Source organism: Lepidochelys kempii, chromosome 4, assembly GCF_965140265.1.
Source record: "Lepidochelys kempii isolate rLepKem1 chromosome 4, rLepKem1.hap2, whole genome shotgun sequence".
In the NCBI taxonomy this organism is placed as follows: Eukaryota; Metazoa; Chordata; order Testudines; family Cheloniidae; genus Lepidochelys; species Lepidochelys kempii.
This window is the reverse complement of record NC_133259.1, coordinates 97,010,247-97,035,998: the sequence shown is the minus strand read 5'-3', so window position 1 is coordinate 97,035,998 and position 25,752 is coordinate 97,010,247. Positions and strand designations below refer to the sequence as shown.

At 42.0% G+C, this 25,752-nt stretch overlaps 1 protein-coding gene across 5 annotated transcripts in view; it reads left to right on the top strand.

Moving 5' to 3' along the window:
• WDR19 (WD repeat domain 19) overlaps positions 1-25,752 on the top strand; it is a 126,191-nt gene that overhangs the window by 25,620 nt on the left and 74,819 nt on the right. For 4 of the 5 annotated variants that reach the window (XR_012158692.1, XM_073342265.1, XM_073342266.1 and 1 more), the window contains exons 7-14: positions 1,192-1,272; positions 2,524-2,636; positions 7,995-8,168; positions 14,622-14,692; positions 16,978-17,150; positions 17,241-17,355; positions 18,195-18,301; positions 18,787-18,909. Coding sequence is in view for 4 of the 5 variants with exons in the window: in XM_073342265.1 (XP_073198366.1) it covers positions 1,192-1,272; positions 2,524-2,636; positions 7,995-8,168; positions 14,622-14,692; positions 16,978-17,150; positions 17,241-17,355; positions 18,195-18,301; positions 18,787-18,909 (957 nt within the window). In the remaining variant the exon portion in view is untranslated. Of the gene's footprint in view, positions 1-1,191; positions 1,273-2,523; positions 2,637-3,154; positions 3,640-7,994; positions 8,169-14,621; positions 14,693-16,977; positions 17,151-17,240; positions 17,356-18,194; positions 18,302-18,786; positions 18,910-25,752 lie in introns of those variants that run through there. The other variant, XM_073342267.1, reaches the window with a different exon arrangement.

Below are 25,752 nucleotides of genomic sequence, written 5' to 3'. Positions count from 1 at the left end.
TGCTGTCTAGTCTTCTGTGCGTATTTTTATAAGACACTATGCTATTTTGACTGCATCTCAGTCTGATGCCACTTTGGAAAGGCAGTCGTCCAGTTGCTGTTTAACTACAGCCCAACCCCAAGCCCTACCTCCTTCAGTTACTGCTTGTGAATCACATGAGTGGAATATACATCTGTAGTCATTCGAAGATGAAAAACAGTTACCTATCTGTACTGTATCTGTTGTGCTTTGAGATGTTAGTGCAGACACGTATTCCACAACCCACTTTCTGTCCCCTCTGCATTGGAGTCTCAAATCTTGATACTCAGTGTAAAGGAACTAAGGAGGGGTCGGGGTGGTGGTGCCTTTAAATAGCTATGGGAGTGGCTAAGAGGGGCCCTATGGGCACTGCTAAGCAAAGTTCTCCAGCTTCAGTGCAATGGGTGTGTGCACACCTGAGTGGAATACATGTCTGCACCTGTGTCTCAAAGACCAGCGGATACAGTACAGATAAGTAGCTGTTTTTTCTTTAGCTGGACCCTAGTCTGGGGAGAGTTCAAATGAATCTATGTTTGGCTGTATTTTATATATAGTAAATGGCTTTGGAATTCATATGGGAACAACACTATATAAATACAACAGGAATCTCTTTTTGGGTGGGTAGACGGCTACTTGTTTCATCTCATCCACTTTTGTCTCTAAATGCTCTGTTGTTGGCCCTGTCTTCTTTTCTCACTATGTTCTTTTGCTGCATGACCTCATTTGGTCATGCCACTTCAGTTACTACCCTGTCTACAAAACAACATGAAGATCTACCTGTTCATCTCTATTTAGACTTGCATCTCTAGCTGCCTTTTAGACATCTAAACCTGGATGTTCGCTGGCAATTCAAGCTCAGCATGATCAAAACAGAGCCTTTCTTTCTTTCTTTCTTTCTTTCTTTCTTTCTTTCTTTCTTTCTTTCTTTCTTTCTTTCTTTCTTTCTTTCTTTCTTTCTTTCTTTCTTTCTTTCTTTCTTATTAATGAAGAGAGAATGTTGGAGTTGTGAATAAAGGAGAATAGTGGAATTGTTTTAATATTTATGTATTTATATTGCACTAACACCCCAAATATTCTAGATAGGAAAAGTGTCCTCTTACCTTATCTGTACACTGCTTGGCACACTGTACTACATTAATAAATAATATCTGAATCTGGACTTCCTTCTTGCAGACTTCAGTGAGATCGGATCCCAGTGATATGCAGTTCTCAGTGATGAAGACTGATGAAAGAATATCAGCTAGGGAAAGCACAGTAAGCAGACCAATGCACAACACCATTCAGCGCATCTCAGTTGTTCTGAGTGTAAACAGAAAGCCTTACCTGTGTCTGCCACTTTAGCATACAGTATTACGTAAAAGGTTCAGACGGTGTTATCTGAAAAGGAAGAATTAATTTGATTAAAATAAACAAACTATACGACAAACTAAAGTTGCTGTGGTATCTTTAGAAGAAGAGCTTAAAGTAATAGTAATTCTTAAACATTTCAGACATTTAACTCTTACGATGATTAGTGGTACTCACATTTAAGAACCAAATGCTTTAAGTGGTTATGACCAGAGATGGGCTGAGGCCAAATCTTTGGATACACACACACACTCAGACTTTGGGGAAACTCAAATTTCTTGTTATCAGCTATTACAGGTTTTTTGGGTTTGCACTGGGGCTTGTTTTTTCCCCAAATATGTTGAGAGACAGGATTTTGTGGGGAGTAGGGATTTATTGGTATTTTAATACTCCTAAAATAGGCATTAGCATGAATAGTGCTTCACTTTTAGACTGGGGGCAAACAGAGAATGATCTAAATTAAGATAGAAAATAGCCTTTTTGTTTAATATTCTGGTCATTCCAAGCAAACACAAAGTATGAGACATAAAACAAGTTCTCCCTTGTTTTCCTGTTATAGGTATTCTAGTAATAAGCCTCTGCTTTATGATGATCTCCTCCCCTCCCTATTTTACCCTGCATTGAGCTAGCTGCTTCTTTGTCTGATAGTAATGCTACTTACTTGGTCACCAGAGAATGCAAAAAGAGAGCATTGAAAACAGCCTTTCTTCCCCTAGCGACAAAATCTATCATCTCTGGGGATTTCCTCAAATAAGAAGCATTTATCTAGCTAGATATTAAATTGTATGTCTTCATAATTTTAAGGAAATCATTTTAAAATTACTTGAATAACTTTTAAGGAAATTTCATTACATTATTAAATATCTTTTATGTTTAGAAATGTTATCTGTTTAGAAGCTTCATTTATATAATTGCACTGTCAGTGATTAACATTAGACACTAGAGTTACAATACGGTTTCCTTGCACTCTATGGATGACAATTCTCTGCATCCCAAAAAACACAATATCCTTTGATTTTGTGTTATAACTTGACCAATGGAACTAGACCTTGAACTGAATTCTGAAGGATAAAAGCTTTTCTTTTAGTAAAAACAGTAGTGTTTTTATTTTAAAATGGTGTTCTCACTGGGTATGTTTTTCACTTTCTCAATTGGCAGGTAAGCGTGGTGGTTGGCAAGAAAACATTGTTTCTTTTTAATTTGAATGATCCTGATAACCCAATTGATCTAGAATTCCAGCAGCGCTATGGCAACATTGTAACCTATAGATGGTGAGTAAGCACTAACTTCTTAATATCGCAAGAAAAAGCTGAGGTTTTTATCTTTCTAATGTTGTTTATTTTAATTTCTGATATTTATCCCACTATCACATCAGGATTTTTTTGGCTATACAGTAGTCCTTTTAATACAATATTCCTTTTAGACTAAAGCAGTGGTTCCCAAACTGTGGGGTGCGCCCCTCTAGGTGAATATGGAGGAATGTTCAGGGAGTGCATGGTGGGGCTCAAGTCAGTTCCCACAGGGAGCGGGGAGGGAGCACCACCCAACCCCGCTTTATCCCCAGCCAAGCTCTGGCTCCAGCTGCAGCTCCACCCCAATCCCAGTTCCAGCCGCAGGTCTGCTCTGGCCCCAGCCACCGCTCCTCTATGTCCCCTACTCCACCCCCAGCCCAGCTCTGCCCTCATTCCCTCTCCACCCCCAGGCCAGCTCCCCCTCTAGCCTCAGCTCCTCCCTCATCCCCAGTTCTGCCCCCGACTCCACCTTCATCCCACGAGCCAACTGCAGTAATGGAGGGGGGACACGGACAGATTCCATTACTGATAAGGGGGGGCACGACAGGAAAAGTTTGGTCACCACTAGACTGAAGGAATCTGCAATTTACACTCCCCTTTACTGAAAATTCTGTTATTTAAAAAGCAGTGATGTCAAAATGAAACAGCAGAGATGTAGTTCCATACCTAGTAATGATATGGTTGCTGAAATTAGTGAGTGGTTTCTGTTTGGAGGAGAAGTTGGTGACACAGAGTCAGGGTACATTCTTGGTATAATCTGTTTTATTTACAAAAATATACACACCCGTGGCTGGCTTTGAGCTGACTTGAGCTCACAGGACTCGGACTGCGAAACTGTAAAATTAGACGTTCAGGCTCAGGCTGGAGCCCAGGGTCTGTGACTTCCCCCACAACTCAGCCCCAAGTCAGCTGATGCAGGCCAGCTGCAGGTGTTTGATTGCTGTTTAGACATACCAATAAAACCCCTTCAACAACTCTCTGGGTGAGTAACCAGCTTGTATGCAGCCTTTCAGTAAAGAGTTTCTCTTATCTTAATGACCATTTACGGTTTTCCATTTTTGATGAATTGGGGCTCTGTCTGTACAATTTATGAATTCTAGTTGATGTGAAGTTATATTATGAAAAATTGCTGTATGTATGTAAAAATGCCTGGATGTGTGTGGATCCACCATTGCTGACAGATATCAGGTACACACCAGACAGAGACAATGGGGTGATGGCTCAGGACTCAACGACCCTGTTCAGATGCAAACACCTGGGAATGATGAGTGATCTCAAGCTTTGGAAATCCAGTTTATTTTACCCCTCTGAAGGAGGGGGAAAGGTAGGAGCAGCAATAGAAACTTACCAGGAGTAGAACAAAGGCATCCAGGTGACCAGGAGGAGTTTAAATAAGGGAACATACAGTGACAGTGAGCTAGATAGGAAGAAGCAGCATGAGGCAGGAGAGAGCAAGATCACCTAGCAAGTAGCAGCCTCATAGGGCAGGAGGGTCCTGCTCACTTTTTAGAGCCCAGAAGTCCCCAAGCACTCTGGACAGCCCAAAGAATGCCCTGGAGTGGTGAGAAAACTGAGGCAGGGACATAGAATCATGGAAATGTGGGGCTGGAAGGGACCTCAGGAGGTCATCTTGTCCAGCCTCCTCTGCTGAGGCAGGACAAAGTAAACCTATACCATCCCTGACAAATGTTAATCTGTTCTTAAAAGCTTTGAATGATGGAGATTCACAGCCTCCCTTGGAAGCCTATAATCCTAATAGTTAGATAAAGTTTTTCCTAATATCTAACCTAAATCACCCTTGCTGCAGATTAAGCCCATTACTTCTTGTCCTACCTTCACTAGACATGGAGAACAATTGATCACCATCCTTTTATAACAGCCCTTGAGATAATTGAAGATTGTTATCAGATCTCCCCCTCAGTTTTGTTTTCTCAAGACTAAATATACCCAGTCTTTTTTAAAATCTTTCCTCATAGTCAGGTTTTCTAAACCTTTTATCATTTTTGTTCCTGTTCTCTGGACTATCTCCAGTTTGTCCACATCTTTTATTTAAGTTTATCACCTAAAACTGTACACAGTACTCCAGCTGAGACCTCACCAGAGTAGAGTGGGACAGTTTACCTCCAGTGTCTTACATACAACACTCCTGTTAATACACCCTGAATGATATTAGCCTTTTTTTGAAATCTTATCCCATTAAGAACATAACAATCATACTGGGTCAGACCACTGGTCCATTTAGCCCCGTATCCTTTCTTCTGACAGTGGCCAATGCCAGATGCTTCAGAGGGAGTAAATAGAACAGGGCAATTTCAAGTGATCCAGTTCCAGCTTCCTGCAGTTGGAGGTTAAGGACACCCAGATCATGGAGTTGCGTCCCTGACCATCTTGGCTAATAGCCATTGTTGGACCTATCCTCCATGAACTTATCAAATTCTTTTTTGAACCAAGTTATACCTTCAAACATTCCATGGCAATAAGTTCCACAGGTTGACTATGCATTGTGTGAATCATAGAATCATAGAATATCAGGGTTGGAAGGGACCCCAGAAGGTCATCTAGTCCAACCCCCTGCTCGAAGCAGGACCAATTCCCAGTTAAATCATCCCAGCCAGGGCTTTGTCAAGCCTGACCTTAAAAACCTCTAAGGAAGGAGATTCTACCACCTCCCTAGGTAACGCATTCCAGTGTTTCACCACCCTCATAGTGAAAAAGTTTTTCCTAATATCCAATCTAAACCTCCCCCACTGCAACTTGAAGAAGTGTTTTATTTTAAAATTGCTGCCTATTAATTTCATAGTGACCCCTAGTTCTTGTGTTATGTGAAGGGTTAAATTACATTTCCTTATTCATGATTTTATAGATCTCTATCATACTCCTCCTTTTTAATCTCTTTTTTAAGCTGAAGAGTGTCATTCTTTCTAATCTCTTCTCATATGAAAAGCTGTTCCATACCCCTAATCATTTTTGGTGCCCTTCTCTGTTCCTTTTCCAATTCTGATATATCTTTCTTGAGATGTAGCGACCAGAACTGTGTGCAATATTCAAGGTGTGGGTGTACCAGCAATTTATGTAGTGGTATCTTGATATTTTCTGTTTTATTATCTATCCCTCTCCTAATAGTTCCTGACATTCTGTTAGCGTTTTTGACTGCTGCCGCATTATTGAGCGGCTGTTTTCAAGGAACTATCCACATTGACTCCAGGATCTCTTTCTTGAGTGGTAATAGCTAATGTAGATCCCATCATTTTGTATGTTTGGGTTATTTTTTCCACTGTGCATCAACATTAAATCTTCATCTGCCATTTTGTTGCCCAGTCACCCAGGTTAGTGAGATCCTTTTGTATCTCTTCACAATCAGCTTTGGACTTAACCATTTTGAATAATTTTGTATCATCTGCAAACTTTGCCACCTCACTGTTTACCCCCTTTTCCAGATCATTAATGAAAAAGTTGAACAGCACAGGTCCCTGTACTGACCCTTAGGGGACCCCTTCTTTTACATCTCTCTGTTGTGAAAACTGACCATTTATTCCTATTCTGCGTTTCCTATTTTTCAGCCAACTACTGATCCACAAGAGGACCGTCCTTCTTATTCCATGACACTTCGTTTGCTTAGAGCTTTTGATTTGGGACCTTGTCAAAAGCTTGTTGAAAGTCCAAGTACTCTATATCAAGGGTTCTCAAACTGGGGGTCGGGACCCCTCAGGGGTCACAAGATTCTTACATGGGGGTTTGCAAGCTGTCGGCCTCCACCCCAAACCCTGCTTTGCCTCCAGCATTTATAATGGTGTTAAATATATAAAGAGTGTTTTTAATTTATAAGGAGGGGTCAGACTCAGAGGCTTTCTATGTGAAAGGGGTTACTAGTACAAAAGTTTGAGAACCACTGCTCTATATCAACTGGATCACCCTTGTCCACGTGCTTGTTAACACCCTCAAAAAATTTTAGTAGATTGGTGAGACATGATTTCCCTTTACAAAAGCCATGTTGACACTTCATCAACATATTGTGTTTATCAGAGGAGTGAAGTTCTGGAATAGCCTTCCAAGGGAAGCAGTGGGGGCAAAAGACCTATCTGGCTTCAAGATTAAACTCGATAAGTTTATGTTGGAGATGGTATGATGGGATAACATGATTTTGGCAATTAATTGATCTTTAACTATTCATGGTAAATAGGCCCAGTGGCCTGTGATGGGATGTTAGATGTGGTGGGATCTGAATTACTACAGAGAATTCTTTCCTGGGTATCTGGCTGGTGAATCTTGCCCACATGCTCAGGGTTCAGCTGATCGCCATATTTAGGGTCGGGAAGGAATTTTCCTCCAGGGCAGATTGGAAGAAGCCCTGGGGGTTTTTCGCCTTCCTCTGTAGCATGGGGCACGGGTCACTTGCTGGAGGATTCTCTGCACCTTGAAGTCTTTAAACCGTGATTTGAGGACTTCAATAGCTCAGACATAGGTGAGAGGTTTATTGCAGGAGTGGGTGGGTGAGATTTGGTGGCCTGCATTGTGCAGGAGGTCAGACTAGATGATCATAATGGTCCCTTCTGACCTTAATATCTATGACTCTATCTATGAATCTATGTGTTTGTTGATTCATATTCAATTTGTGATCCACTATAACCTCCTTTCAGCACTACTACTGCCTGGCCAATTATCCCGTTTTGTAGTTGTCCATTTGATTTTCCTTCCTAAGTGCAGTACTTTGCACTTATCTTTGTACTGAATTTCATCTTGTTGATTTCAGACCAATTCTCCAATTTGTGAAGTTCATTTTCAATTCTAATCCTGTCCTCTTAAGTGCTAGCAACCCCTCCCTGGTTGGTGTCATCTGCAGATTTTGTAAGCATATTCTCCACTCCATTATCCAAGTCATTAATGAAAATATTGACTTGTACCAGACCCAGCAGGGCTGGCCTTAGGGTTGGGTGGACTGGGCAACAGCCCAGGGATGCCGTTTTAAGGGGGTGTCTCCGGAGCTGGGTGCCTTTCCTTCCCCCACAGTTCTGCTCTGCTGCTGTCTGCATCCACTGCTGCTCCTGCCCTACTCCCCTTCCCTGCTTTGGAGCTGCCCCTAGCCAAGCTGCTCCCAGGAGCCTTCTGTCTGCTGTTTTCCAACAGTGAGGACCTCAATGAGGCGAGGAGACCTAGACACAGGTCCCACCAACAAATATTTTTATATCTGCTGTAGGAAGACTCAGTGCATTTCTCTTTCTTTCTTCAGCAATCTGACTTTCATCCTGTTCAGGAGTTTTTTCTCATATTGTGTTACTGTCTATGCAGCCAGGCTGCCCAGCCATCTCTCTCTCTCTCTAAATGTTGATTTTGCTGTAGGTATGGTGATGGCTACATCATGATTGGCTTCTCACGTGGGTGCTTTGTTGTTATTTCTACACACATTCGTGAGATTGGTCAAGAGATTTTTCAAGCTCGCAATCATAAGGATAACCTAACCAGCATTGCAATATCACAATCACTAAACAAAGCTGCATCATGTGGAGACAACTGGTAAGTTATCGTATTTGTTTATAAAATGTCTGAAATAGCAAGTGTCTTAAAGCAAACACTATTATTTATTTTCTTCATTGTTCTGACTTTTGATATCTTGTTTCTTTTTGCTTTTTTTTTTAATCTTTCTTTTTCTGGTTGGCTAATGTGATACTTGAATACAAAAGTTTTAGTGACATACTTTCATTACTGTGTGCTACAGATTAGATACAGAATTCCTGTTAGTAGTACTAGGAATTGTTCATCTAATCCACTTCATGTGCTATTGAGAAAATTTAACCCATTTATGGGATACTAAGGGTTGATCTGCACACCATTTTTGTAACAGTATAATGGTATATCTGTTTAGAAACCAACATAGCTAAAAGTGTGGATGCAATTATCCAGTATAAAGGTGTTTATAACAGTATACCTGAATTTACGGGAATAAGCTATATTGCTGTAGGACTGTTATATCAACTGTATAACTGGGCCCACACAAAGGGGGAGGTTGCACTATTTTTACTGTGTCTATTTTAAAACAAATATAGTGGTACAAACACTGTGTGTAGACAGTCCCTCCATTTGCTTGATGTCTAAACTTGACTCCTTTAGAACAAGGTAAAATGCATGCATCCTGCTCTGAAGCTAAGCAAACTTTGGCTTGGGCAAACCAGTACCTGGAACAGTTTCCAAAGGCTGGGTCCCTCCACTGAGAGACCATGCCACCATCCTTGAAGAGTTTTATCTCAGAAATAGACAAGAAGATAATCTCAATTTCTATGATGAGTATAATGTGAGAGTTGGATTTTCACACTGTGAACAACCAGACAGATTAATTGTTTGCATGTCTTTTATTATATATTTGTATAGCACCTAGCACAACGGAGTCCTGATTATTCATATTTATTATTTGTACTACAGTAGCACCTAAAGACCCTGACCCAGAGTTCTGGGTTGCATTATGTTTGGCATTGGACGGACGGACCCCAAAATGGTGGCCCCTTCTGGATGGAGTTTAGATTCTAACTAAGCTAATGATGGTTGGGGCCTCAGCAATGGCTACTGTAAAGCAAATAATAAACTAGTCCTGCCATCCAGGTGGCACAAGGATATCAGTCTTTGGCAGAGAGCGCTTCCTTGATCAATGTATTGAAACCAGAGTGGTAATGCATGCCATTTACATTATGCAAGAACTGAAGGGCACAGTAGTTGGAATCCAAAGAGACAGCACTATTGCATCAACCACCCGAGGGTATAAAGAGCTGAATACTAAGCTCTTAAGTCTTTCAACTTTAGATCACTAGTTTAAATCCATCCCACTTTCATATTCAGTTGTTTCCACATGGTGATTATTCAGTAGCTTAATGAAAATGAGTCCAGTCTCTAGTAGGTGAGGGTCTGACTCACCAAAACCACCACCACATTTGTTACTAATTGGAACCCTTACTGGCAATCTCAGCAGAAAGGCCAGGGTTTGAATGGATATGGAGACTGAATGTGATCCCCCTCATTCTTCTTTGAGTGCCTGTCTATATATATAAAAAGAAAAGGAGTACTTGTGGCACCTTAGAGACTAACCAATTTATTTGAGCATGAGCTTTCGTGAGCTACAGCTCACTTCATCGGATGCATACCGTGGAAACTGCAGCAGACTTTATATACACACAGAGAATATGAAACAATACCTCCTCCCACCCCACTGTCCTGCTGGTAATAGCTTATCTAAAGTGATCATCAGGTTGGGCCATTTCCAGCACAAATCCAGGTTTTCTCACCCTCCACCCCCCCACTCAAATTCACTCTCCTGCTGGTGATAGCCCATCCAAAGTGACATCTGATGAAGTGAGCTGTAGCTCACGAAACCTCATGCTCAAATAAATTGGTTAGTCTCTAAGGTGCCACAAGTCCTCCTTTTCTTTTTGCGAATACAGACTAACACGGCTGTTCCTCTGAAACCTGTCTTTACACAATGTGCATGATAATCAAGTTGGGCCATTTCCTGCACAAATCCAGGTTCTCTCACCCCCTCACCCCCCTCCCAAAAACCACACACACAAACTCACTATCCTGTTGGTAATAGCTCATCCAAAGTGACCACTCTCCCTACAATGTGCATGATAATCAAGGTGGGCCATTTCCAGCACAAATCCAGGTTTTCTCACACACACCCCCACCCCCATACACACACAAACTCACTCTCCTGCTGGTAATAGCTCATCCAAACTGACCACTCTCCAAGTTTAAATCCAAGTTAAACCAGAACATCTGAGGGGGGGGGTAGGAAAAAACAAGGGGAAATAGGCTACCTTGCATAATGACTTAGCCACTCCCAGTCTCTATTTAAGCCTAAATTAATAGTATCCAATTTGCAAATGAATTCCAATTCAGCAGTTTCTCGCTGGAGTCTGGAAGTGAGTTTGTGTGGGGGGGGGCGGAGGGTGAGAAAACCTGGATTTGTGCTGGAAATGGCCCAACTTGATGATCACTTTAGATAAGCTATTACCAGCAGGACAGTGGGGTGGGAGGAGGTATTGTTTCATGGTCTCTGTGTGTATATAATGTCTTCTGCAGTTTCCACAGTATGCATCCGATGAAGTGAGCTGTAGCTCACGAAAGCTCATGCTCAAATAAATTGGTTAGTCTCTAAGGTGCCACAGGTACACCTTTTCTTTATACATCCCAGGCACTCAAGATTGGAGTGTTTTTGGCCAGCAGTGTCCATTGGGGCTGCACAGATGCTGTGAATGTCATTATGCTCACATACTAAAGGCATTACGGGTTTTGCAGGCCTCAGTGCCACTCAGTTCATCATTGCCCATATCTGTGAGATATAGCTCCCTAGTGTCTTACCACAATTTTCAACAACTTTTTGTGGATTGTTGTCTATATTAGTGTTAGTTAGGATAGTTTGCCTGTTGGCAAGGTTTGGTGGTTTACTTCCTTGTTTTCTTTTCATTTTCTCTTTTATCAGGAGCTTCTTCCTAATACTAAGGCTTAGGTCTTATCTGAAGTTGCCTGGCTTTATGTATTGCTCCTCTCTGTATTGTGAGGTGCCATTATAAGTTAATGATGGATATCCCAGATGCGTTTTTTGGATGGAGAGGGTCATATCCCTGATAAATGCAAGTCCTTTTTCTAAAAGGACTTGAAGGCAAGAGAGGCACTCCTTAAGCTGTTCGTATTTGACTGCTCTATGCAGCCTGCGTCTGATCCAGGGTGAGGAGAGCCCCCTTTTCCCCAGGCAGGTTTGATTTCAGTCCAGCCCATATGAGTTCCAATTACACTAGTTTGTGGGCCCCAACTTCTAAGACTGTCCCAACTATGGAAGTGGGTAGGACTGGAAAGGTCAGAACCTTGGAGAAAAAGGAGCATTACTCCTTTGGGAAGAGCAGGGGCAGATCCCTGCCGGGAATTCCTAGTAAAAAGAGCTCCAAGTTCCCTTTCCAGTCCCAATCTAAAGAGACTCCTTTGTCTGAGTGGAGTACCTCTGGAACTCTGAGGGAGTAAGTTACCAAAACTCTGGCACGTCTCAGGAATCAAAACTAGCTGCCTCTGAGACCAGAGCATCAGGGGCTACTTCAAAACCAAGTGCTCTGCCATCAACTGTTGCAGCACCAACCCTTTTTGATACCGGTCTCTTTGGTACTGTTTCCTTCGACAATGAGTACTTCAGCACTGGACACATCAGCATAATCCACCTTGGTGCTATCCATCGCCACACTGAGATTACGGCACCACCTTTCTCCATAGTGAAGAAGCATGCTGTATCAAAGGATATTCATGTCCTCATGAGCCAGAATCTCCATTGCTCTACACAGAGCTAAATTTCCTCACCAGAATGACTGGTGGTCATTCAGTGCAGACTGGGTGGTCTGCTCAGTGCAGGTTAACATTGTAACCTAGCACACTAGCTTCAGCAGCCTCCCCCTTAGACGTAGAGTGCTCTTGCTTCTCATCAAATTCCCAGCACAGCAGGGAGGGATCCCCTACATATTCACCAAGGACCCCCTCATTTGATCCTTATGCCTCTGAAAGAGAGTCAAGTGCTTCATTCATGGCTATATCATATAGGGGATATGTGAATAGACATACCTGGTCCCCTTCTCCTGGCCCCCAGGACCTTTTCCATGTAACATTCCATTATGGCCCTGTTAGAACTCCTGACGTCTTCATCATATGAGGCACCACCCTTCTGCACCACCATCCAGAGGAAAACCTCCTTTCCTGCACCTCCCCAGGGACGTAGGATTTCTCAGTTTGCAGTCCATGATGTTTGTAGGACCTTTTTTGGAAAGGTCCAGATCTTTCAGAGTTTCTACAAGATAGTATTTGCTGATAGAATGAAGGGTCAAGTGATATAAGCTTGGAGTATCCAAATGGATGTTGGGCTATATCAGGGTCTGTAATGAGCTAGCTAGTTTATATCCTCCTGCTGAGATTAGGGCTCTTTCTACAGGGCCCAGGCAGCCTCTGCAGCTTCTTTGCAAACTATACCCATTCCAGACATCTTCAGGGCAGCTACTTGGGGTTCAGTTCATACTTATACAGTTCATACTTCCATTCCCTTGTGGAAGCATTGAAATCTGATGCTTCTTTTGGCAGAACAGTGCTGCAATCTTTAAGTATACTCCAAGCACCCACTTCCTTACATTAGGTTACTGCTTGTGAGCCACCAAAAGTGGAATATATGTAGACAAGCACTCGAAGAAAGAAAAGTTACTTACAGTAAATGGCGTTCTTTGACATATGTTGTCCATATATATTCTACAACCCTCCTTCCTTCCCTGCTACTGTGGAATCCTATAACACCTAGGTGGTGGCAAAGGAACTAAGTGGCAGTTGGGCACACACTGCCCGTTATGCCCTCAGTCCTGGAGCATGTGGACACTTCAGGAACATGTGTGGCCCCAGAAGATAGAGCTGGCAAAAAGATCCAATCTCAACCACATGGGGTATATGCTCACCAAGAGTAGAATATATATATGGACAGTACATCTTGAAGGATTCCAGTTACTGTAAAGTAATTTACTTAGGGATAATCCCTCCAGAATAGGGTTGTGGCAAGTGATGCAGCAGGGTAGGAAAGTTCCACAGTGCAGTAGCAGCACAAAGACTTCATGCTCCTGTGTTCTGAATCTAGCAACTTTTAACTGATGTTAGTGTTTGTGATCCAGGGACCAGTTGCTTAGGTCCATGATTCAGTGTTAGCCCATCGGGTGCTTCTATGTGTGTGCATGAGTGTATCTTGACAGAGCCACATGAGAAAGGGTAGTGTTATTTTTCCCATCCTTAAAGTCCTGAATGGAAAACTCCTCTTCCGCTTCTCAATATTTTTGTCCCATGAGAGGATGGATCATTCTCCCAGTGTCCAGGAAGAGCGCTCTATGATCATAATCATGCATCCATATAAGTAACATGATGTCTGTGCAACCAGCCTCAGTATTCAGTGCAGAAACTAAAATGCATACAAGGAGTCAGACACATTTGATTTTGGGAAATGATTTCAGTTTAATATTTCTCTAAATTAATTTTTACTTGGCTTCCTATATATACTAAAGTATATAACGTCTAGGTCAGAGGTGGGCAAACTATGGCCTGCGGGCCACAGGGACCATCCTGCCCGGCCTCTGAGCTTCCGGCCGAGGAGGCTAGCCTCCGGCCCCTCCCCTGCTGTTCCCCCTCCCCCGCAGCCTCAGTGTGCTGCGCTGCCAGCGCTCTGGCCCGCTGCTCCTGCCAGGCCATGGGGCAGCGTGGCTGGCTCCAGCATAGTAAGGGGGTGGGGAGCAGAGGGTGCCGGGGGGCACACAGGGGGCAGTTGGATGGGGCAGAGGTTCTGGGTGGAGGCGGTCGGGGAACGGGGGGGCTGCATAGGTGTGGGAGTCCCGGGAGGCCTGTCAGGGGGTGGGGGTGTGGATATGGGGTTGGGGCAGTCAGGGGACAGGGAGCAGGTGGGGTCGGATGGGTCAGGAATTCTGGGTGGGGGCAGTCAGGGGACAGGGAGTGGTTGGATTGGGCGGACGTTTGGGGGGGCGGTGGGGATGGGGAACAGGGGGGGTTGGATAAGGGTGGGGTCCGGGGGGCGGTCAGGGGACAAGGAGCTGGGGGGTTGGATTGGTTTGGGGATTCTGAGGGGGGCAGTCAGGGTGCAGGAAGTGAGTGAGGGGGCAGATAGGGGGCCGGGGCCAGGCTGTTTGGGGAGGCACAGCCTTCCCTACCCGGCTCACCATATAGTTTTGCAATCCTGATGTGGCCCTCGGGCCAGAAAGTTTGCCCACCCCTGGTCTAGGTTGACAGTGTCTGTTTTTCAAAAACTACATATTTGGGGAACCTAAAGCACTTGGCATTCTCCCTTTAATATTTTTTTTTTCTCCATAATGAACTTCTCTCTCTTCATTAACTACTTTCAGTTCATGATGGTTAGGATGGTAGTTCTAGTAAAGGTAGTGACTGTTTGTTTATATTTTGTTTTAGCATTAAGATTCATGACCTGTCAGAACTGAAAGAAATGTATGCTATAATAAACCTGGATGATGAAAATAAAGGTATGATAAAGTTTCCAAAGCTGATAGATATTTTGGCAAATCATGTAAAACAGAATTTTGTTTACATTAACATGTTTACAGGGGGGAATGTACAGAGAAGAATATTTATTGAAAAGCTGTCTAAATATAGACTATTGTTAACTCCCTCCTTTCCAATGTGTATGTATTATGAGATGGTCTGTTTGCCAAACTGGGTATTTAACGTAGCTTTTGGGGGCGGAGGTTTGGTGGGTTTTTTTTTAACAAAACACATAGATCTTGTTTTCCAAAACAGTTGATTGTCCAGTATTTTTGAATCTGTAACATAGTATATTCAAATTACTAAAATAATAATGTGTTTATTTTTTCCCGTTTTGCTTTTCTGAGAGGCATGTTCTTGTGCTAAGAGTATGTATATCTCTGGAGCAGGAGTCCCTCCCACTGTTACCTCCTATTTCAATATTGGATTCATTTATTGTGAATTTTGATAAAATTCACTCTGAAACTAAGACCAAATTAGCGGGTTATGGTCTGTGATGATAAACTATTTCTGTTCCATTCTACATAGGTTTTTATACTTAAGTACAAAGGGTGTGAAAAAATTAGGGCTGTCAAGCAATTAAGAAATTAATTGCAATTAAAAAAATTAATTGTGCGATTAATCACACTGTTAAACAATAATAGAGTCCCATTTATTTAAATATTTTTGGATGTTTTCTACATTTTCAAATATATTGATTTCAATTACAACACAATACAAAGGGTACAGTACTCATATTATTTTTGATTACAAATATTTGCACTGTAAAAAAACAAAAGAGATAGTATATTTCAATTCACCTCATACAAATACTGTAGTGCAATCTGTTTTATCATGAAAGTTGAACTTACAAATGTAGAATTATGTACAAAAAAAAAACTGCATTCAAAAATAAAACAATGTAAAACTTTAGAACCTACAGGTCCACTCAGTCCTACTTCAGCCAATCGCTCAGACAAACAAGTTTGGTTATAATTTGCAGGAGATAATGCTGCTCATGTCTTGTTTACAGTGTCACCTGAAAGTGAGAACAGGCATTCGCATGGCATTGTTGTAGCCGGCATTGCAAGATATTTACGTTCCAGATGTGTCCATGCTGATGACTGGTTCTGCTCGATAATGATCAAAAGCAGAGCAGACTGACACATGTTCATTTTCATCATCTGAGTCAGATGCCACCAGCAGAAGGTTGATTTTCTTTTTTGGTGGTTTGGGTTCTGTAGTTTCCGCATCAGAGTGTTGGTCCTTTAAGACATCTGAAAGCATTCTACACACCCTGTCCCTCTCAGATTTTGGAAGGCACTTCAGATTCTTAATCCTTGGGTCGAGTGCTGTATCTGTCCTTACAAATCTCACATTGGTACCTTCGTTGCGTTTTGTCAAATCTGCTGTGAAAGTGTTCTTAAAATGAACATGTGCTGGGTCATCATCCAAGGCTGCTACAACATGAAATACGTGGCAGAATGTGGGTAAAACAGAACAGCAGACATACAATTCTCCCCCAAGGAGCTCAGTCACAAATTTAATTAAACACATTTTTTTAACGAGTGTCATGAGCCTGGAAGCATGTCCTCTGGAATGGTGGCCAAAGCATGAAGGGGCATATCTGGCATGTAAATACCTTGCAATGCTGGCTACAAAAGTGCCATGGAAATACCTGTTCTCACGTTGTGGTGACGTTGTAAATAAGAAGAGGGAAGCATTATCTCCTGTAAATGTAAACAGACTTGTTTGTCTTAGTGATTGGCTGAACAAGAAGTAGAATTGAGTGGACCTGTAGGCTCTGAAGTTTTACATTGTTTTGTTTTTGTGTGCAGTTATGTAACAACAACAAAAAAATCTACATTTGTAAGTTGCACTTTCATGACACTACTTTATATGAGGTGAATTGAAAAATACTATTTATTTTGCTTATTTTTTACAGTGCAAATATTTGTAATCAAGAATAATATACACTTTGATTTCAGTTACAAGACAGAATACAATATATATGAAAATGTAGAAAAACATCCAAAATATTTAATAAATTTCAATTGGTATTCTATTGTTTAACAGTGTGATTAAAACTGCGATTAATTGCGATTAATTTTTTTGAGTTAATTGCATGAGTTAACTGCGATTAATCAACAGCCCTAGAAAAAATATTCTTAAGTAATGAAACTTCGACATGGTCACATTTTTTAAAAACAATAGAATTGTTTGTGGGTTTCACTGACAACCAAGTAGCTATTTTTGTTGTTGTAGTAAAAGCTTGTCAATATTTTAGGTCTAGATCACCTGGCTTGGACAGATGATGGACAGTTGTTGGCAGTGTCTACACAAAGAGGTTCACTTCACGTCTTCTTGACAAAGCTTCCAATCCTTGGAGATGCTTGCGGCACACGGATTGCGTACCTCACTTCTCTTCTTGAAGTTACTGTGGCCAATCATGTTGAAGGAGTATGCTAGCCTATTAATTTTTCACTTAATTTAGGTGTAACTTTTAAATAAGTAATAACAATGAGAAAATTTGGTATGATTTTCTCATAGGAGCTACCAATCACAGTTTCTGTTGAAGTGGAGCCAAACTTTGTTGCTGTAGGTCTTTATCATTTGGCTGTAGGAATGAATAATCGTGCTTGGTTTTATGTACTTGGAGAGAATAGTAAGTATGACTGTAGTTCTCTTATCTTAAAGTATCATATCAACCATTATCTGCAAAATATATGTCCATTTTATAAAATAGGTGTTTTGTTTAACTCTTCTAATATCCTACTTAGTGCAAGGTGTTGTTATTGTATAATCTCATGGGACACCAAAATTCAGGACTGCACATTGGATTCCCAGAATTTGGATTAGTACAAACAAGACATTGTGGAGGCAATTAGAACAAAAATTCAGGGTTCCCAGGATTGGATGAAGCCTTTTATTCTTTATGTCATCAGGTCAAACGCAGCTCATGCTGCCTGAAAGTCACTTCCAGATGAAGGTTGTTTGGCTTATGTAAAATTAGTTAATGGTCTCAGTTGATATTGGCAGTCCTAACAGAGAGGCTGAGGCTAAACTATTCTCAAATTCCTAGCGGTGTTCCCTCCAGAGTTTAGATGGATTGGTGGGCAGAGTGGAAAAGTTTGTGCTATACCTGTTTTTTTAGGCAACAGACTTAAGTCTCGGTACTTGTCAATCCAACATCTTTTATGAATAAAAAGATTACTCTAAAGGGAAAAAGGTCCAGCATAGATGGACTAACTGTAGGTTAGTGAGGTTTTGTTGGGGAAAGAGGGTCCCTTTTAACCCTTAGTAACATAAGGATGCAACTGCTGTCTCATAGTCTCCCATGTTTCTGTCAAGAGTTCCTCCTACTTCTCCACATTTTACTCCCCTGCCTATAATAATTAGATTATTATGAATTACTCAGGTAGGTAGGAAGAACACAAAATGGACCATGCACAATTTCTTTTTTATTTTTTTTTTTGCCCCTTCCCTTCCCCTTAAATTCTGTAGGTGTAAAAAAGCTTAAAGACATGGAGTATCTGGGGACAGTAACCAGTATATGTCTTAATTCTGACTATGCTGCTGCACTCTTTGAGGGTAAAGTCCAGTTGCATATGGTAAGTATACATAAGATTTTGAACTCTGAAAGGCCAGCTGAACTGAGGTGGCAATAGACTGAGGAAGAAATTGTGAGTCCTAATGATAGCAAAATTGGTCTGAGTGGAAGTTAGGTGCTGAGTGGGTGAGGAGATGTAACTAACTGAGGTAGAGTTTAAAACCTTCCAAAAAAGTATTTTAGTAGCAAACATGAGAACAACAACTGAGTTACAGGTGGCTTGCAGAAGTGTACATTCTGTCTTGAAGTGGCAGTGGATGAGAAGAAAGTTCTAGCTTATGAGGTGTTTAACAAGCTTTCTTTGGAAGCTCTGTATGAGGTCTTAGGGGAGCAGCTAGTGGTTTATAAGTGGTACATATGAAAGGGCAAATCTGAGCTAGTTATAACAACTAAGGTAATGCCTTAGTGTCAGTTTCATACAGACAAAATTCATTAATATCTCACTAGTGGTGGTGATTTTAGTTTTGCTTATTCCTTATACTTTAGATAGAAGGTGAAAGTTTGGATGCTCTGGAAGAACGAGAGACTCGACTTTTCCCAGCGGTGGATGATAAATGTCGAATCTTTTGCCATGCTCTTACTGGTGATTTCCTCATCTATGGTACAGATGTAAGTATATTACTTGTTTCAAATTCTTCTTAGATTCAATAAGTTTCTGGTTTTGATTACTTGGACTATTTCTCTTCATACAATAGGCATAAAGTGTATGGTTCTGCTATGCAATGTACCAAGACTTACTTTGTATGCAAGCTATATTTTAGGCAAACAGAGACAAAATTTTAGCCAGCTTCCTGAATTATTTAGGTCTGTGTGTGATGCAGTTGCACTGGCACATTACAATGGTTCAGTTGGTTTTGGTTGATGCTCAGCTTCGTAACTTAAGGCCAAGTCCTGCTTTCATTGAAGTCATTGTCAAAACTGCTATTGAATTTATTATTACACTGGTGCCCAGGGGTATCTATCAAGGATTAGGTCTCCATTGTGCTAGGAGCCTTACAACTTGCAGGAAGAAGATAACCTAGATTATGAGGAACTATTATGTGACAACTGCATAGGAGTATCATCCACCACATGCCGTCTCCTTTACAAACATAAAGGCACAGTTTCTGCCTCCAACAGCTCACAGTCTAAAAAGATACACAGAGTGGAGGGATTAACAGGTGCCCTCTGGGGCACCTGGCATTGGCCACTGTCAGAAGACAGGATACTGGGCTAAATAGACCTTTGTTATGTTCTTATGTTACCACGGTAATGATTAGCCACATCCTAACCTATAAAATTATTTTTAGTTTGTTTGGCTTTGTTTATAAATTGTCTGTATATCTAGAGTTGCCCCTCAACCTTGCATTATTAATGAGAGAGTTTCTTGTAGACATTGCTTTAGAAGTGTGTCTTCACGATGTGTTACCCCCCAAAATCAGACTCCCTGCAGTGGCTTGCCTATATCAGTAAATCAGGTTCTCAATTTGTCTGGTTTTGGTAGGTGAAAGGAGGTGAGCCACCCTAAAGGAATTGCCAAGATTTTACCAGAGGTTTTTCCCCTCTGACCTTTGGAAAACTCCCCAGAACAGGCTAACTCTGTTGACCTTTGGGAGTACACAGATACAGCTATCCACTCAAAGGATTGACACTCGGGCGTAAGTTTTGAAAACAAAAATATTCTTTATTTAATGTATCAATGTTCCTCTGATACAATAAATCTTAAAAGCATATATAAACAAAACAAAACACAAATTCTGTTAGCAAAAGTATACACATCAAAGTATCCAATACTGTACTACCATCCAACTGGAAATATATTTAAGTGGTTACATTCTACATGCAGTGATCAGTCACATGTAGGATGCTGAAAGCAAGTTCTTACTTAAATATTAAAACTGTATACATAGTAACAAACATACATACACAAACATCCAACTTTATTATCTCAGGCATTCAGATTCATATATCCTATTTTCTCCTTATACCATGGTCGTCATGCTTACTTTTCCGCAGTCTTCTTCCCCTCAGATCCATCAAATGGTCCTTCTGTTCTGTCATAGCTACTTCTTAGCTGCTGCTGCTGTCTTTGCTTCTCTGCTACTGACTCTGTAACCCACACACCTCCTGGGTGTGGTGTTTTGTCCCATCTAGTGGCACCAAGGTCTCTTAGAGAGAGAGATAAAATGAGTCTGCTCTACAGCCTTAGCTAACAGCTAGTTCGCTTTTAGCTCATTCAGTAGAGGCTCATGCACTAAGCTCTAGAGGTCCCAGGTTCTATCCCTTCTGTCTACTTTACACCTCTGCATGATTGCTTGGTCTGCCACAACAGCTCCCTAGCCCTGTTCTTCCCTTCTTTAGTGATTTCAGCTCTCTTCCTGCTTCTTCTGACTTCTCCTGCTGACAAACTCTCTTCCTTCTGCTCTCTCATTCCAATGTCTCTGACAATGACCAACACACACACTCAAGCATCTCAGCTTTCTGCCTTATACACGCTTTTTGGCCTATTCTGATTGGTTACTTCCTCAGTCCTTCTTGTTAGCATACCTATCCTCCATTCATCTTTAAGCCTACTCTGATTGGTCTGTTCTTATAACCCAATCACAGCTGCTAAATGCATCTATCAATCAACGCTGGATGTGGTTGAAAACCTGTGCCATGCTCAACTGACCCCTCCCTTCAAGTTTTGTAGTGACCTTTATCTCACCGCAGCCTGCCAGTTTGCTATAGGCCAAATTGGTCCAAGACCACCATTTACTCTGGCTGTGATTACCTGTTACCACCATCTTGTTGTCCCTGGCTGTAACCACTTAAAACTGCCTTTCTTAGTTATTAAACCCTTATAACTATGAACACTTATACATTTATATGCATCTTAACATTAGGATTCACTGTTACCACTCCAATTTTTACTAATTTAAATAAGTTTAATTTTGATTCCTCCCTTGCTTCAGCTAGTGATGGCAGGGCAATGTTCTTAATGCTGTATTCCTTACTGTAGTACGGTAGGCACTCACCGCCATGGCGTCTCCTGCTGTTGTCTGGGAATTAGCTCAGTTCCAGCCTCGGAGTGCCTCCTGCAGGCTGGTGTCTTTCTACCAGTGCCTGCTTCATCCTGCTCTCCACCACTTATCGCACTTCAGCCCCCGCGTTCCTCCCGGACTCCGGTGCCCCGTACCTTGGGGTGCTGCCTCTCAGCAGTGCCCCCACACTCTGGGTCTCCCCTACCTAGGGAATCCCAATCCCCTCATCCCACCTTGCCTCAGTGACCCACTGCCAGTCCTCATCTAGCCCCTTTCCTCAGGGCAAACTGCAGTCTGAAGTGGCCACTCATCAGCAAGGGGGTTTACCTGCTGCCTTTCCAGCCCCAGCTGCCTCCCTGCAGCCCTAGTACCTCCCCTGCCCTTTAGCAAGGCCTCATCCTGGGGACTCACCAGACCAGAGCTCCTCAGCTCTGCCTGCCTTTCCCCAGCCCTGCTCTGCCTCAGGTACCCTGCTTGATCTCCCAGGCAACCTGGTCCTCTCTGCTCCTCAGCTGGAGCAAGAGTGTCCTCTCACTCCCTCAGTCTGCCCTTTTATCAGGGTCAGCTGGATCCTAATTGGGTGTGGCCACCCAACCAGCCTCCCTTGGCTGCTTTTAACCCCTTCTTAACTGGAGTGGAGTGACTGCCCCACTACACTTACACAGAATAGAGCAGCTGAAAAATCTCTTTTATCAGAGGGATTTGAATTAAGAGAGGGTGGTGGTTTTGAGGACAAGCTCATGAAATGCATTTAATATGTTGGGAGTGATGGGAAATGGAGTTTTGAGAAAGTTCTGAGTGAGAAAGTTCTGAGTACATACAGTGTGTGAAGGCTGACATCATTGGTGGACGGTAAGAAATGGAAGAAGCACCTTTGAAAAATGAATGAAGTGATAAACAGCCACACATCATTATCTGGGCTGGCATCAGGTATATGAAAACCAAAGGATGTGTTGGCACAACCCACAACTTCCTCACAATTTTTAATGTAAGTTTTTGAACAGAAGTCTAGAAACTAGAATAACCAAGATGATCAGGCAGAGAGATGAGAGAAATTACAAGCAGTAGAAAGAAAAATTGTCTGGCAGTTGTATGAATTGTTTTCTTTAGAAGATTATTCTGGACTCATCAAGAATGAGTAGATTTGGATTTTTATCCACTGGTATTTTTTAATGTATGTGCTATACTCTTGCTGTGTGGCTGTAGCTCATCATCATAATAGCAGATGTTGTGCATCTGGGGTTAAACTTCATTTCAGACTAGCAGCCAGCACAGAGATGATATACTTGTCTTCCAAGAAGAAGTCTTAACCATATAACTAACTAGAACTCATATGGAACGGGTCCCATATGAGGAGAGATTAAAGAGGCTAGGACTTTTCAGCTTGGAAAAGAGGAGACTAAGCGGGGGGGATATGATAGAGGTATATAAAATCATGAGTGGTGTAGAGAAAGTAAATAAGGAAAAGTTTATTTACTTGTTCCCATAATATAAGAACTGGGGGCCACCAAATAGAATTAATGGGCAGCAGGTTTAAAACAATTTAAAGGAAGTTCTTCTTCACACAGCGCACGGTCAACCTGTGAAACTCCTTGCCTGAGGAGGCTGTGAAGGCTAGGACTATAACAGGGTTTAAAAGAGAACTGGATAAATTCATGGAGGTTCAGTCCATTAATGGCTATTAGCCAGGATGGGTAAGGAATGGTATCCCTACCCTCTGTTTGTCAGAGGATGGAGATGGATGACAGGAGAGAGATGACTTGATCATTACCTGTTAGAAAGAAAAGGAGTACTTGTGGCACCTTAGAGACTAACCAATTTATTTGAGCATGAGCTTTCGTGAGCTACAACTCACTTCATCGGATGCATACCGTGGAAACTGCAGCAGACATTATATACACACAGGGATCATGAAACAATACCTCCTCCCACCCCACTGTCCTGCTGGTAATAGCTTATCTAAAGTGATCATCAAGTTGGGCCATTTCCAGCACAAATCCAGGTTTTCTCACCCTCCACCCCCCCCCCCCACACAAACTCACTCTCCTGCTGGTAATAGCCCATCCAAAGTGACAACTCTCTTCACAATGTGTATGATAATCAAGGTGGGCCATTTCCTGCACAAATCCAGGTTTTCTCACCCCCCTCCAAAAACCACACACACAAACTCACTCTCCTGCTGGTAATAGCTCATCCAAAGTGACCACTCTCCCTACAATGTACATGATAATCAAGGTGGGCCATTTCCAGCACAAATCCAGGTTTTCTCACCCCCCCCCCCCCAACACGGCTGTTACTCTATTACCTGTTAGGTTCGCTCCCTCTGGGACACCTGGTATTGGCCACTGTCGTTAGACAGGATACTGGGCTGGATGGACCGTTGGTCTGACCCAGTAGGGCCATTCTTATGTTCTCATGTAGAATATGCACTCTTTCAGAAACCTCTTTTTTTTCTTTCCTCAAATCTTACCTGCTGGTTCAAAAACCCTGGTGTCAACCACAGTTGGAATTTTTGCAAGACTGTAGACAAGGTTTAAGACAGTAAAACTACAACATGTCTCTCTGAGTCAAGTTGTTTCTGACATTTATATAACTTCCCTTTAAAACATCATGTGCAGTTGTTAGTACATTTTAAAACTGTCAGAAGAGCTTCTGTTCCTTTATTTTATAGTAGTGATATTATTTCCACTGTAAACCATAAAGTAAATAATTTTCTTGTTCAATTTATCAAAGAAAAAGTTTTGAAAATGTACAACCTTTTGGCCAGTTAATGGTTCAGTAGAACATTCTGTTGTGCTGTAAAAGACCTTTGGGTGAGATGTTAGAGCTTCAGTATCCCATGGGCTCAAACCTTCGATATGATGATCACTTTCTGTGGGGTTTTGAATACCTTCCACTGCTACTGATTTCAATGGAAGTTCAGGGTACAAAGTACTTCAAAGGATTGAGCCCTTAATTACTCTACATAAGATGCTATGCGGGATTTCCAAAGGAAAGGTAGCATTTCAGTCTCCAACACCATCATTGGCTTAGTAACATAGTTAAAAAGCTCATTAGTGATTTTTGCAATTAATTATTGGGCTTTTTGGTTATTTCATTTTTTTAAATTATTTTTTCTAAGACGTTACTGATTTAATATAAGATACTGAATTCACAGCTGAACAATGGGGTGTGTAAGAGTTTTACAATTGGCTATTTTGTGTGATTTTTAAAATATCTTCTGTACATATAAGAGGAAAATGGAAAGAATCCCTAAAAGATTTCTCCATATTAAAATATAGCATTAATTAAATAACTAATTCACTTTTTTTCTAAGGTAGGTACACAGATTTTAAGAGCATCACACTTGCTATATGGAGACAGAGACAAATTTGATAGCTCTGGATACTACATGCTAAGCCCTTCTCTCTAGAGCAGCTTTTCTCAAACTGTGGGTTGGGACCCCAGGGTGGGTCAGGACCCTGTTTTAAAAGGGTTGCATGGGCTGGCGTTAGACTTGCTGGGGCTGAACGCAAAATCTGAGCTCCACCCACCAGGGCTGAAGTCCTCAAGCTTCGGCACCCGCTAGGATGGCAGGGCTTGGGCTTTGGCCCCCCAGCCTGGGGTGCTGGGGCTCGGGCTTCGATCCCCTTTCCTGGGATCGTGTAGTAATTTTTGTTGTCAGAGGGGGGTCATGGTGCAATGAAGTTTGAGAAACCCTGCTCTAGAGAGCCATCCAATTCTCTCTGCTTCCAGAACGGTATAGAATGTAGCAGACCTTCGTCTGCAGACCATGGGCACAGGGAAATCTCTCATTTTTTCTCCAGCACTTTTCTAAACTCATATTCCACTTCTAGATGGTTTTTGATCCATTTGGCTCAGAATTCTAAATATTTGAGAGGGGGATAAATTTCTTTGAGCTGATTTTGCAGCTTTCCCTTGCTACAGCGCTGCGTGGGGGGGGGGGGGGGAATGCTCAGCCAAGGGACTAGAGATAAAGTGTTTTTTCTGCTCCTCTGTTCTACCAGAGTATATTGAAGAGTACTTTTGCCTCTTTGGCAACCAGGAGAACACATTCACACAGGAATCAAGGTTGCCTCAAAAAATGCCCTAGATTCTCCTGTCATCCCCCCCAGAGCAGCTTCCAATGGGGAAAAGAAGGCCAAAGACACTGCAATTGCTCTTCCTTAAATACTCCTTACGCTTAGCACTCCAAGATAGGACAAACCAAAATGGAGTAACATTAGAGTGACTCCATCAAAAAGAATTACCTCAACATTGTTTATATTATACACTGGACCCTTGCTAGAACACGTGTCTATATAGCGCAGATTCGCATATAACGTGGTTGCGGCCATGGATCCCAAATTTAATTACTTTAATTGCAATTCATTTTAACGTAGTCCCGCTATAATGCGGTCCCTGCGTTAACGCTGTACCGTGCATGGATCCCAAATCCCGTGTTCTAGCG